At 37.4% G+C, this 12,294-nt stretch overlaps 2 protein-coding genes across 2 annotated transcripts in view; both read right to left on the minus strand.

Moving 5' to 3' along the window:
- Positions 1-12,294, minus strand: part of LOC132127037 (C3a anaphylatoxin chemotactic receptor-like) — a 123,666-nt gene that overhangs the window by 9,549 nt on the left and 101,823 nt on the right. The window lies entirely within an intron of this gene.
- Positions 8,325-9,748, minus strand: LOC132127582 (C3a anaphylatoxin chemotactic receptor-like). Its single transcript, XM_059539502.1, has 2 exons — positions 9,721-9,748; positions 8,325-9,526 (listed from the first exon to the last, which is right to left on the minus strand). The coding sequence occupies exon 2, from the start codon at positions 9,492-9,494 to the stop codon at positions 8,553-8,555; it is 942 nt and encodes a 313-aa protein (XP_059395485.1). The 5' UTR covers positions 9,495-9,526; positions 9,721-9,748; the 3' UTR covers positions 8,325-8,552.

A 12,294-nucleotide genomic window follows, 5' to 3' on the forward strand; every position in this document is an offset into this window, starting at 1 on the left:
GCAAAAAGAAGGAAAGGCAGCCACTTGTCCCAGTCTTTGCCCGTTTCAGAGACCAACTTTTTGAGCATGGCTTTTAGGGTCTGATTAAAACGTTCGACCAGCCCATCAGTCTGAGGGTGATAGGGGGTGGTTCGCACTCTCTTAATCCCTAGCAGTTGATATACCTTGTGTAGGGTATGGCTCATGAAGTTGGGTCCTTGGTCTGTGAGAACCTCCCGTGGTATGCCCACTTGTGAAAAAAATCTCAAAAGGGTTGTGGATATCTGTTTGGCAGTGACTTTTCTAAGGGGATAAGCCTCAGGGTACCTTGTAGCATAGTCACAAATTACTAAAATAAATCTGTTCCCTGCCTGACTTCTTTCCAGTGGGCCAACTATATCCACTCCTATTCTTTCAAAGGGAGAGTCAACAACAGGTAATGGAATAAGTGGGGCATAAGCAGGGGTACGACCAACAGCAAGCTGACACTCAGGGCATGTCTTACAGAACTCCTTCACATCGCTGTACATTCTGGGCCAATAAAACCTCTTTGCAATCCGCATTAAGGTTTTCATAAATCCCAAGTGACCTGCCCAGGGAATGGAGTGACCTAGATTTAATACTTCCCTTCTCTGTGTCTGGGGTACAACCAACTGAATCCCGTCTTCCTTACTTTCTCTGTACAAGAGACCATTATTCAGTACAAACCTCTCATCCAAGCAAGCATTCACTTCTTTATTTTGTACCTGCTTAAAACAGTCAGCTAAGGTGGAATCTTCATTCTGGAGCTTAGCTAGGTTATTTGGAATGACAATATCTGCATCACTCAAGTCAGGTTCCTCTGGTTTCTCAGCTTGCTCTGCGGTCTCTATCAAGCTTTCCACACACTCTCTACGTAGCTGCAGCCTATCCTCTGCTGTAGGTTTTGGCTCTGTGACAATAACCTCAGAAAAAAAAGGCATAGATTGCAGTGTTTTCTCAGTTTCTTGGAATGGTGTGTTTTGTTCTTGCTTCTTAGCCTGAGCCCTTGTTACTATTCCACACCATGCCGTCTCCTGTACCAAATCAACCAACACTGGTAAATCTGTGCCTAGCAAAATGGGGTATGGCAGACTCTGCGCTACTCCAACCTTCATGAGATATGGCTGATTATGCACCTCAATGTAGACTTCAGCTGTTGGCAAATTAGTACTGTCCCCATGAACACAACAAACAGTCACAGTCTCCTCCTCACTCCAGCTATCTCTGGGTACATATTTGGCCTCTACCAGTGTGTGGGCACAACCTGTGTCAACCAAAGCTGGAAGTGGTTTCCCATTCAACAAAACGGTGACAACTGGCTCTAAGTCATGTTTAGGGGTTGCATACTGTACTAGCCGGGGAACATAACAGAGACTAGCTGTCTTAGGCTTTTTCAAGGGGCAATGCGGTCTAGTATGCCCTGGCTCACCACAATTAAAACACACAACTTCATTTTTGACTATGGGTTGAGGTAGGGGAACAGATGTTGTGGGTTCAATGTATGTAGATTTCAGAATCTTAGCTTGGCTTTTAGAGCTTGACCACACCCCCAAACCCTCAGACTTACCCTTGGTGGCCTGCAGGACGCCAGTATAGTGGAAGTTTCCTGGACCCCTCCTTGCAGAAATATAGGCCTCCACCAGGTTAGCAGCCTGTCCAGCAGTGGTTGGATTCCGTTCCTTGACCCAGGTCCTCACCTCTGGATGCAACACCCGTAGAAACTGTTCAAGCACCATAGCCTCCATTATGTTGTCTTTGCTGCTTTTGTTGAACTGGACCCACTTGCAAAACAGATCTTTAATACGGGTGTAGAGCTCTTGGGGTGACTCATGCATAGGGGTATTTAAAGAACGGAACCTTAACCGATAGGTCTCAGTGCTGATCTCATACTTTTTTAGTATGGCTTCCTTCAGCTGGTCATAATCCTGTGTCTGGGAAGAGTTCATGGCCACAAAAGCACTCCTGGCCTTGCCTGTAAGCAGGGGTATTAGGCGTATGGCCCAGTCTCCTCTCGGCCATTGGTAAACTTCCGCCAGTCTCTCAAAAGTGGTCAAAAAGTGTTCTATGTCATCTGTGTCCTCAAGCCTGGCCAATCTTGGCTCCTGGCTTTTAACCCTGGCAGCTGTTCCATCACCGTCTGTGCCTGAAACTCGGGAACGCTCCCCTCCAGCAGATGGAACCTCAGCAGGTTGCTCACTTGCCTCTGGGTCACCTCCTATGGCACCCTGGTCCACATCCTGAACTGTGCCTTCAACAGGCTGACTCCTTAGTTTGGGAGGCATGTCAGAAAAGGCGATCTCCCCCACACGTCACTTGACCGGTACTAATCCCACTTCTGACACCACTTGTTAGGGTGTACCGTCGGTGAAGGTGTAAAATCAATGATGATGGAGAAGAATTTTCAATCCAGTGTGTTTATTTTGGTGCAAAAGTGATTCCCATGCAAAAATATATACAGTAACAAAACTAAAGCAAAATAAATATAAATATAAATTCATAAGAGTTTCACATGTATTCTGGCTATGCCAATATTCAGGCCCAAAAATACAAGGAGTGAACCCACACTCCAAACACTCCAAACACTCTCCTGAAAAATGGCTACCAGGAGCCCTTTTATAGCGTTAGGCTCCTCCCACTTCAGGAACATACCATGTATAAATAAATGATAATTTTAAAGCAAGATAAAACTATACAAATATATTAAATAAATGGTATTAACATGCAACCTATACATCACATTATTGATAATGACTACCGTATTTTCCGGATTATAAGTAGCAGTTTTTTCATAGTTTGGCTGGTCCTGCGACTTATCAAAATTAATTTGACATGAACCAAGAGAAAACATGACCGTCTACAGCCACGAGAGGGCGCTCCATGCTGCTCAATGCTCCTGTAGTTTTTATATTTTTAACTCCACTAATGTGATTTTTTTTATAGAATTAGAAAACCCAAAATCGTTATCTCTATAATATTTTTTCAATTATTTTATGTGAATTTTTTTCCTGTATAGGATCCCATATGATGAACACGTAAAAACTTTTATTTACTGTTTTATGGTGTTATGATTGTTATTGTTAAATACAACCGTCTTACCATGATCTTTTATGTTATAAGTTTGGCAATAATAATAAAAAGAGGTACAGGTGCACTACCACTTCACAGCATCACTAACTCCACAGTCCAGTACAGTTTCTCTCAGCGACTCTACAATGTCTGCACACGTCGAACAGCTGCTCAAAGATCTCACCTTTGGAGAAGACTGATGAGTTTATACTCTAAAATTGTAAGTATTACTACTCAAAAATGAAGATTACCCCATAATGAACGGCATCCTTTGCCCACCCCAACACTTACATGCAATAATAATGATAAATGCCAACCAATAATTATATACATTTATTTCCTTAAAATTACATTTTAGTAAAAGAAGCAAAATGTATTTTCTGTCGTGACATAGCTATACATGAATATACACTAATGCAGTTAATGTGAATGCATCAGTTTTCAGTCAAGCAATTAATACACGAATAGATAAAATATTTATATTTTATTTACTGACAACAAGAAACATGTTTAAATGATTAAAAGAATGTATAAATGTTAGCATCACAATAAATGCATACATGTACAAGTCAACAACACATGAAACAAAGCTTCATTCAAACTTACTGTTCTAACAATCATGTATTTACAGATGGTGAACCCCACATCTTACGATCATCTCAACACAGCTGTTCTGATTCTGCTGCTGCGCTGTGCTTCACAGTCTCACTCTTTTCTCAACGGGGATGTCGTTGAGCAACAGGATGAGGAAGACCATGATGTCGGCTCTCTGAACCACACAACCTTGAAGCGAGAGCAGAAGAACACGTGCAGGACAATCTGACTGCTTCTGTGTCTGCTCCAAACAATCGTGTGCCTGCTCTCCATGAGCACCACTACCTTTAAAAAATTTACACATAGTTTACAAGTACATGCATTAATTTATTATTTTTATCGTTGGCTAAACCACTGAACTGGTTCAAAACTACCAGTATGTCTGTGAGCACGGCTCTTTTCTCCAGGTGGATCAGAGGATTGTAGGCCCCTGTAATAAGAGCACTGTCAATCACTTCAGATAAAAGCTCCATCACATTTTTTGATGATGCTTTTGAAGCTTCTGAAAGTCAGCCTTCATTGTATAAACAGAAACCAGCAGAACAAACTTTACCAAAATCAAATCCTCAGTGTCTTTTGGTCTTTCTCTATATGCTCTGGGGCCACCGATGACGAAGAGACCACAGCAGCATCTGGTCCTGATGAGAGCTGGTGAGAGCTGGAGTGATGGAGCGTCTCATCCGTGTCTCTGGACCATTTCCGGATGCTGCAGTGGACTTCTCCATCCTCAGTGCACACACCAGTCTGCAGACATTTTCATAACCTACACAAACACACACACACACACACACACACACAATACAAAAAGTCATTACTTTATGCTTTTGTTTCAGGTGTTTCCTTTTTTCCCCTTTCCTTGCAGGTCCTGCTCCACCACAAAAGATCTGCAGCAAATGCACAGAAATCAACAATAAGAAAAGTGCTGTTATAACTCTTTGAAATTACACTAATTAAAATGTTTCATTTCTTTTTGTAGTGTACTTACACAAATCCTTTGATGGCAGCATTCCTTCATGAGTCTCTCTACAGCAGATAAACATAATCTGTTCCTGTAACATCCAGACAAGAGTCAGTCTCCTCTGTGATTTAATTGTGATATACTGCATCTGCATGTTGAGTTAGTAAATGATGTAAATCGTTTTTTATCCAACACAAATGTTTCTAAAATTATTAATATTGCAAATGGACAAATAAAATAGATAACCTGTGTTTAGTTACTGTATGTAGATTTGTTTGATTACATGACTTACACTCATCTAAAGCAGTGTTGACAACAATGAGTGAACTCAGATGCCTGTTTCATGTCTGTTAAATGTGCTCACCTGCAATACTTATCAAAGACTATCCTGTCAGATGACAGACATTTAGTAATAGTCTTCAAGATGTATATATGGTTTATATAAATCCACTTTTGAGTCGTGTACTTAATGGAGCTCCCCTGTTAGTTATTCATTATAAAACGTGTTTTTACAGCACAATCACAAATATGCTATATTATGTAAGTAACAAACAGGGTTTAGATTAAGCCAGGATCAGGCCATGGCTCAATTAGTCTTGCCTGTGAAACCGGAAGATAGCGTCTTTACACCTTTTGCTTATATGTTTACACCTTAGATTTAATAGATTATTAACTCCAAAATCAATACCACTGTATGAAAATAACTTGTACTCTTAAATTTAAATAATTATTTTCGTGAAAAAAAAATATTCTCACCATTGTAACTCACAGCAAGCCGTCATATTCGTCTTCTTCCCAGTTTAACGGCGGTTGGCATCCAGCTTATTGGCGCAATACCGCCCTCTTCTGTTCTGGAGTGTGGATCAGATAATATGTTTTCCTACTAAACGTACACATCACTCACATTGTTCCCTAACATTAATATCTACATACACTAGCGTACTCTTCAAATACAGTTTCTCCAAACGTGTTTATTATTTTAGGTAGTCATTATCACGATAATCCATGTCCAAGAGTCAATTTCTTCGGATGAGATCATTTTTATTCGTTCCTTATTTAAACACACACTGACCTCATCAAGCTTTTATTTTGGCACTTCCGGCATTTTGAATTTGCATATTAGCTAAATATTTAGTTTCAACCGAAACATTTAGATTCAACATTTAGATTTAACATTTAGATTTAGATTTAACAGTTAGATTTAGATTTAGATTTAACATTTAGATTTAAATTTATATTTAACATTTAGATTTAGATTTAACATTTAGATTTTATATTTACATTTAGATTTAGATTTAGATTTAACATTTAGATTTAGATTTAGATTTAACATTTAGATTTAACATTTAGATTTTATATTTACATTTAGATTTAGATTTAACATTTATATTTAGATTTAGCATTTAGATTTAACATTTAGGTTTAACATTTAATATTTATGTTTAACTATTTAAAATATCTCTAAGTTGACAAATATTGTTGTAAGTGTGCTAAAAAGTGACCGTCAAAAATTCAGTTTTTTAAACATTGTTTGAAGCTAAATGTGACAAAATGTTGCTGTTATTTTCAGCATGAGCAGCTTTACAAACGGCACCCGATACAGGCTCTGCCGGATTTGCTTCACCACTATCAGCTGACATTTAATAAAAGAATAATGAGAAGTTTATGTCCATATGTGTCGACTGTCTAAATTTATCTAGGTTTTGGAACCAATCAGATTTCTTCTTACCAGTGCTTTGACGCATTTAGTATCTTCTGTCTAGAGTATAATTGTTGGTGATTCAGAGTGGCCTACGAACTCCATCCTGAGAACTGAAGCTGGCTTCTGCTGATGAAACTGCAAACTATTTTCTTCAGTACAATTCTTATTATTAATTGAACTCATCTCTGACTCCTGGTCTTCATTACGACACACCTGGTCCGCTGGGTTATAACTGTAATTCCCCTACAGTATCTTTCATTCCAACGTAAGAAAACATTCCTGGAATCTGCATCTGAAATAGCATTTAGATATATTTACGCGGTTTATGTATCTCAGAGGGGACATGGATTAATTTAAACTGCAGATACAGATACATAAATAGGCTTAATGTTTTGTTTTTAACATAAAACGTTGAATACTGATATTTGAAATAATTTATAACATATAAAGAAAAAATTTGTCGAAATGTGAAATTTAAACTGCCAGTAGGTGACAGCAAGTGACTGTTAATGAGTGAGTCATTGAGATTCAACCGATTCATTCAAAACGACTGATTCATACAGAAACCAAGCATTTGACTGTGTTAATGAGTGAATCACTGAATCATTTATTCAACCGAAAAGTTGATTCAGTTAATCAGTAAACATTTGCCCAGAGACACAAAACACTGCTTGTGATCTGTATTTGGAATTTTTTTTGTTTATAAAAATTTAGCAAAAACAAGCAATATTTTGTCTTAAATGTAATCGTACACCCCTGACTTGACTTGAGTGGGGAATGAAATCATCCGCAGTTTTTCTACACATGAACAAAGGTGTTTTTTATGAGCCGACCACTGATTCACCAAACCTGCTTTCCTGCAGTCTGTTCTTCTGACTATTTTGTAGTAAGTAACTAATATACTTAGGGGAAATGTATCAGAGTAAAAGTATACATTTTAATGAGGAAATGTAGTGGAGTAAAAGTTGGCAGAAATATAAAAACTAAAGTAAAGCGCGGATACTCCCAAAAAAAAACTTAAGTACTGTAACAAAGTATTTTTACTTACATTACACCACTGCTAACCCCTAGTTATCTGATATTCTTTGTGAGCATCGGTCTAAACTCAGGGCAGCAGAGAGAAAATGGTGCAAATCAAAAGATCCGTCAGACATGCATCAGTCTTCGCTTTCATCTCTGCTGAAGACTATATACTGCCAAATCTTCAACCTTCCACAAGATCGACAGTGCTTCAGACATGTAATCTCTTCAACACATTCAATTCTCTCTTCTGTCCCACTCCACCATCTCTTTAACAGCTGATGATAGCCACATTCTTCACAGACAAAACTAGAACAGTCAGCAGGCAGTTATCCGCTCAACGCACATATAAACTTTTAGTATTTAGCAGTTTAGTACAGGGCAACATTATGCTTTGGCTATACTTGACCCAAAGAAAACTATTTGCACTAATAATGAACAATCTTCAATCAAAATTAATTGAATGTTTAATGAAAATTCCATTGAACATACATTTAAACTTTATTGTTTTTGCACTTTATATGCAAAACACTGTTTATACTGTACATAACAAAATTTGCTTGTAGTTTATGATAAGTTTATACAACACAAAAGTGAGAAGAAAAAACATAACAGCAAAATTATAAAATGACAGAAGCAGTGGAATATGATAACATAAAATAAAAATATGTTTTAGGCTGATGATACACGGGGTAACTTTTTGAGAAATTTTGTTGGACAACTTTTTTTGAACAATATTGCTTTGGCACTTTCTCATTGGAAATGGGTAACATTTCTGTCTGGATATTTTAGATCAGTTGTGAGCCCCGTGTCTCACATGATTGCGTATTGACAGCAACATTGCCCAAAGTTGTATCATCAGCCTTAGTTTTATTCACAAATGCAAGCTTTAAATTATTTATATCCATTTTTTATTTTTCTTCATAAATTTGGCGTAGAAACCACAAGCCATTATTAGTGAAATATTACAAGCTTTTTAATCAAGCATCAGTATTTCATCACTGTGATGTTAAGGTTTGACGATAGTTCACAAATCACCAATCACTGAAAATACATCAACAATAGACAGAGAAACACACAGGAATGATGAATAAGAGTTAGATGACTTGCTGACTTCGAGTTGATGAATTTCTAAAATAAATAATTAGAAAATTATAACAATAGTAATAAAAGTCAATCAGAAAACTCAGTATAAATGAGCTGATATCTTCACTACACTGAGTGTGTGTGTTGTGGCTGTGTGGATTGTGATGCTTGTGCTCCCTCCTCAGAGAAAACTCTTTCAAAAACACGTCTCAGAGAAAGTTTAACGTTGCTCTTAAAATCCTGCCCCATGAAAACATACAGAATGGGGTTCAGACAGCTGTTGAAATACGCCAAAGAGACGGCCAACTGATACACTGCTGAAGCCACCGAGTGACTTGATTTCTTTCCGTACATTTTTATCAAACCTACTATGTGAAACGGCAGCCAGCACAGAAAAAAGGCCACGATTACAGCCAACATGATGCGAAATGCTCGTCCAGAGTGAAAATGACTCCTGTCTATCTTGCGTGCGATGAATCCGTAACATATTATGATGCATATGAGAGGAACCAAAAAGCCAATCACAAATCTAATGATGGTTAACCTTCCATGCAATTTATAACTGTTGTCATCAGATTGATACAGGCAGCGTGTTTTATTATTTTCTGTGTAAGTCTCTCTTAACATCATAAAAGGCAGACTAAAAAGTGAAGCCAGAATCCAAACCGATACACAGGACAGTCGTGCGATGAACAAGCTGCGATGATTCTGAGCCCAAACCGGTGTGATCACCTGAGTAAACCGATCCAGACTAATCAAGCTCAGTGTGGAAACGCTGGCAAACATGGTGATGATTACTATGAAGGGGATAATCTTGCACATTACGGATCCATACGGCCAGTAGCCAATAGTGGTATTGGTAATGGTAAAAAGAGTGGTAAGGCAGCACAAGAGGTCAGCAATCGCTAGATTGAGAAACCCTACTGTATTAACAGTCCTCTTCATCTTCAATCCAGCAACATACACGACAAATGCATTTCCAGGAACACCGAGGATAAAGGTCAGGTAGAAGAAGACCAGAGAAATCACTCTCATCCAACTTCTCAAAATTTCATGATAATCATCCATTGCTGTGATTGAGTGGAAGTGTCCAGTTTATCCTGCTAATATCACATATTGTCAGTGTAAAATCATGAATCATATTTAAAGTGTTGTGTCAGATAAGAAACGTTTATAAATTATTATATCATCACTAAAGCTGAATTATGATAACAAATATGCAACCAAATAAATGCTATTTTATCATTACTTTAAAGTACATCAAATGTTTTAAATAGCTCTAATCATGACTTACGGTGTTATGATTCGATTCACAGTTATCCTGGCAAATGATTTCTTCTCTAATGTTCAAGACTTTATACCACTTCTTCAAATTTATCACGTCATCAGGCTTTACCAACATTTCAAACATGGTTGAGCTGTGAAACATCATGACCAACTCTGTAAAGCTAGTTAATGTGCAGTCTTTACATTTTTTTTTTTTTTTAATGAATTGGTATGGCTATAACCATATAGCAAAAATGAGTCAGATGACTGAAATAAGAGGTTAAAATCAGATCAGACCCAGTAGGATTGACCTCTAATATAGCAATCCTGTTTATTTTTGTTTTATTTTGTAAAATTCAATGTTTTGTGAAACAAAATGCTTTCTGTGTTCAGGTTTGAATGTAGTAATAACATTAAAAAACACTAAAATTATAAACCTCGACAAAAAGTTTTTGAGAATGCCTTTATATACATTTAAGCCCACAACATTATAAAAGTAAACAATTAAGTATAAAAACAACAAGGGGGTTCTCAAGCCTCTCTATACACTCCTGTACAGGAATCTAGTGGTTACACCATGAAATTACAGATTTTTTTTTTTTTTTTTGCTCTCACCAGGAGATGCTATTCTGCCTTCAAAAACTGGATTTTAAAAGACCTAGTCTCTATTTTAATCTGAAATACTGCATTAATTAAAAAATAATTGTAAAAACAACAAAAAATAAACGTGTATTATTTTCAATGCAATTTAATTGCATTTAATGCAACCATTAAATGATACTTGTAGTAGAAAGTATATATATAAAAATAAAAAAAAATAAAAATCTAAATAATCATAACTCACATCTGTCTGTGATGATTCACAGTTATCCAGTTCACAGTAGAATGTTCTAGTGCAGAACGTTTTATTCTCTCATGCTAAATACTTCTAATCACTTCATGTCAGAGGTTTCACCAACACTCAGCTGAGTTGAGAAACATCATGGTCAACTCTATGTAAAGATGTTTGAGTTTTATTATATGGCTCACAGGTTCGGAATGCATGAATTAAGCTCGAATGCAATGTAAATTGCTTTGGATAAGTTTTTTTGCAGAATACATGCAGGTTTTACATCTAAGAAATAGCAATTTAATATGCAAAAACAAATCAGGAATATAGACAACCATAGTGTTTTTCACAAGACTTTGTTGCAATAAACTGCCAGCTGAAATGAGCAATACATTATGTGGTCATGTTGTGGATTATGAAAGCAGTTTTTCTCATTTAGAATTTTGAAATTTATTATCTCAACTTTGTTGGCAGTTTGAATTTGAATGGTTTTTAATCATGTGAGTTAGTGGAAGATTTTCAAACAGCAATTTAAAAATATATGTTTTTTTAATTTCAAAACTAATAAACATTTCTCGTGGTGTCATTGTGGGTAATGAGGTGACTGAATAAATAAGTGAGGGATGAAAGTTGATGCACATTATCAAAGTCAAAGTCAAAGTTTATTTATAAAGCACTTTAAAAAAAACACCAAGTGTTTATCAAAGTAATGTACACAAAATTTAAAAAATCTGTGATACAAACAGTTAACAACGCAAAAGAAAGAAGACACCATAAAGACAATAAATGGATACAGCTCTCAAGTAGCGTCAAATGCCAGACTAGAAATTCGTTTTTAGGCTAGATTTTAAAACAGCAAGTGTTTGAGCCTGTCTAATGTAGAGGGGTAAACTATTCCAGAGCTTCGTGCTGCAAATGCTCAGTCACCCGTGCTCTTCAACTTTACCCGTGGGACAACTAAAAGCAACTGGTCAGCAGACGGAACATAGAGCTAGACTAAGTTGGACAGATATTTAGGTGCCAAACCATCAAGATATTTAAAAAATAAATACCAATGGGGGTGAAATGTTCCAGCTTTCATATACCCTTCAGCGAGCCAGCTTCCGCATTCTGGACCACCTGTGGTCTGGAGAGAGAGGCCTGACTAATACTTAGAGGCCATTACAATAATCCAGACGAGTTGAAATAAAAATATGATCGATACTTTGAGCATTTTTTATTAAAAGACAGGAAAGATTCCCCTTGGAAAGTTGTCTCAATTGGAAAAACAAGATTTAACTACAGAGTTAATCTGTTTGTTTGATTTAAAATCACAGTCTATGATAACCCTTAAATTGTTTAAATAGGGCTTCCCCAGGCCCGGTTTCAGAACCAAATCACTGAGTGTGCTTCTGAAAATTGTGAGGGTGCTCACAAATAATATGTATCCTAATTTTCAACTGTATGAAAATAGTATCACCAAATATTATGGGGAAGTCGTGGTCTAATGGTTAGAGAGTCGGACTCCCAATCGAAAGGCTGTGAGTTCGAGTCCCGGGCCGGCAGGAATTGTGGGTGGGGGGAGTGCATGTACAGTTCTCTCTCCACCCTCAATATCACGACTTAGGTGCCCTTGAGCAAGGCATCGAACCCCCAACTGCTCCCCGGGCGCCGCAGCATAAATGGCTGCCCACTGCTCCGGGTGTGTGCTCACAGTGTGTGTGTGTTCACTGCTCTGTGTGTGTGCATTTCGGATGGGTTAAATGCAGAGCACAAATTCTGAGTATGGGTCAC

Source organism: Carassius carassius, chromosome 45 (assembly GCF_963082965.1).
Source record: "Carassius carassius chromosome 45, fCarCar2.1, whole genome shotgun sequence".
Taxonomy (NCBI): domain Eukaryota; kingdom Metazoa; phylum Chordata; class Actinopteri; order Cypriniformes; family Cyprinidae; genus Carassius; species Carassius carassius.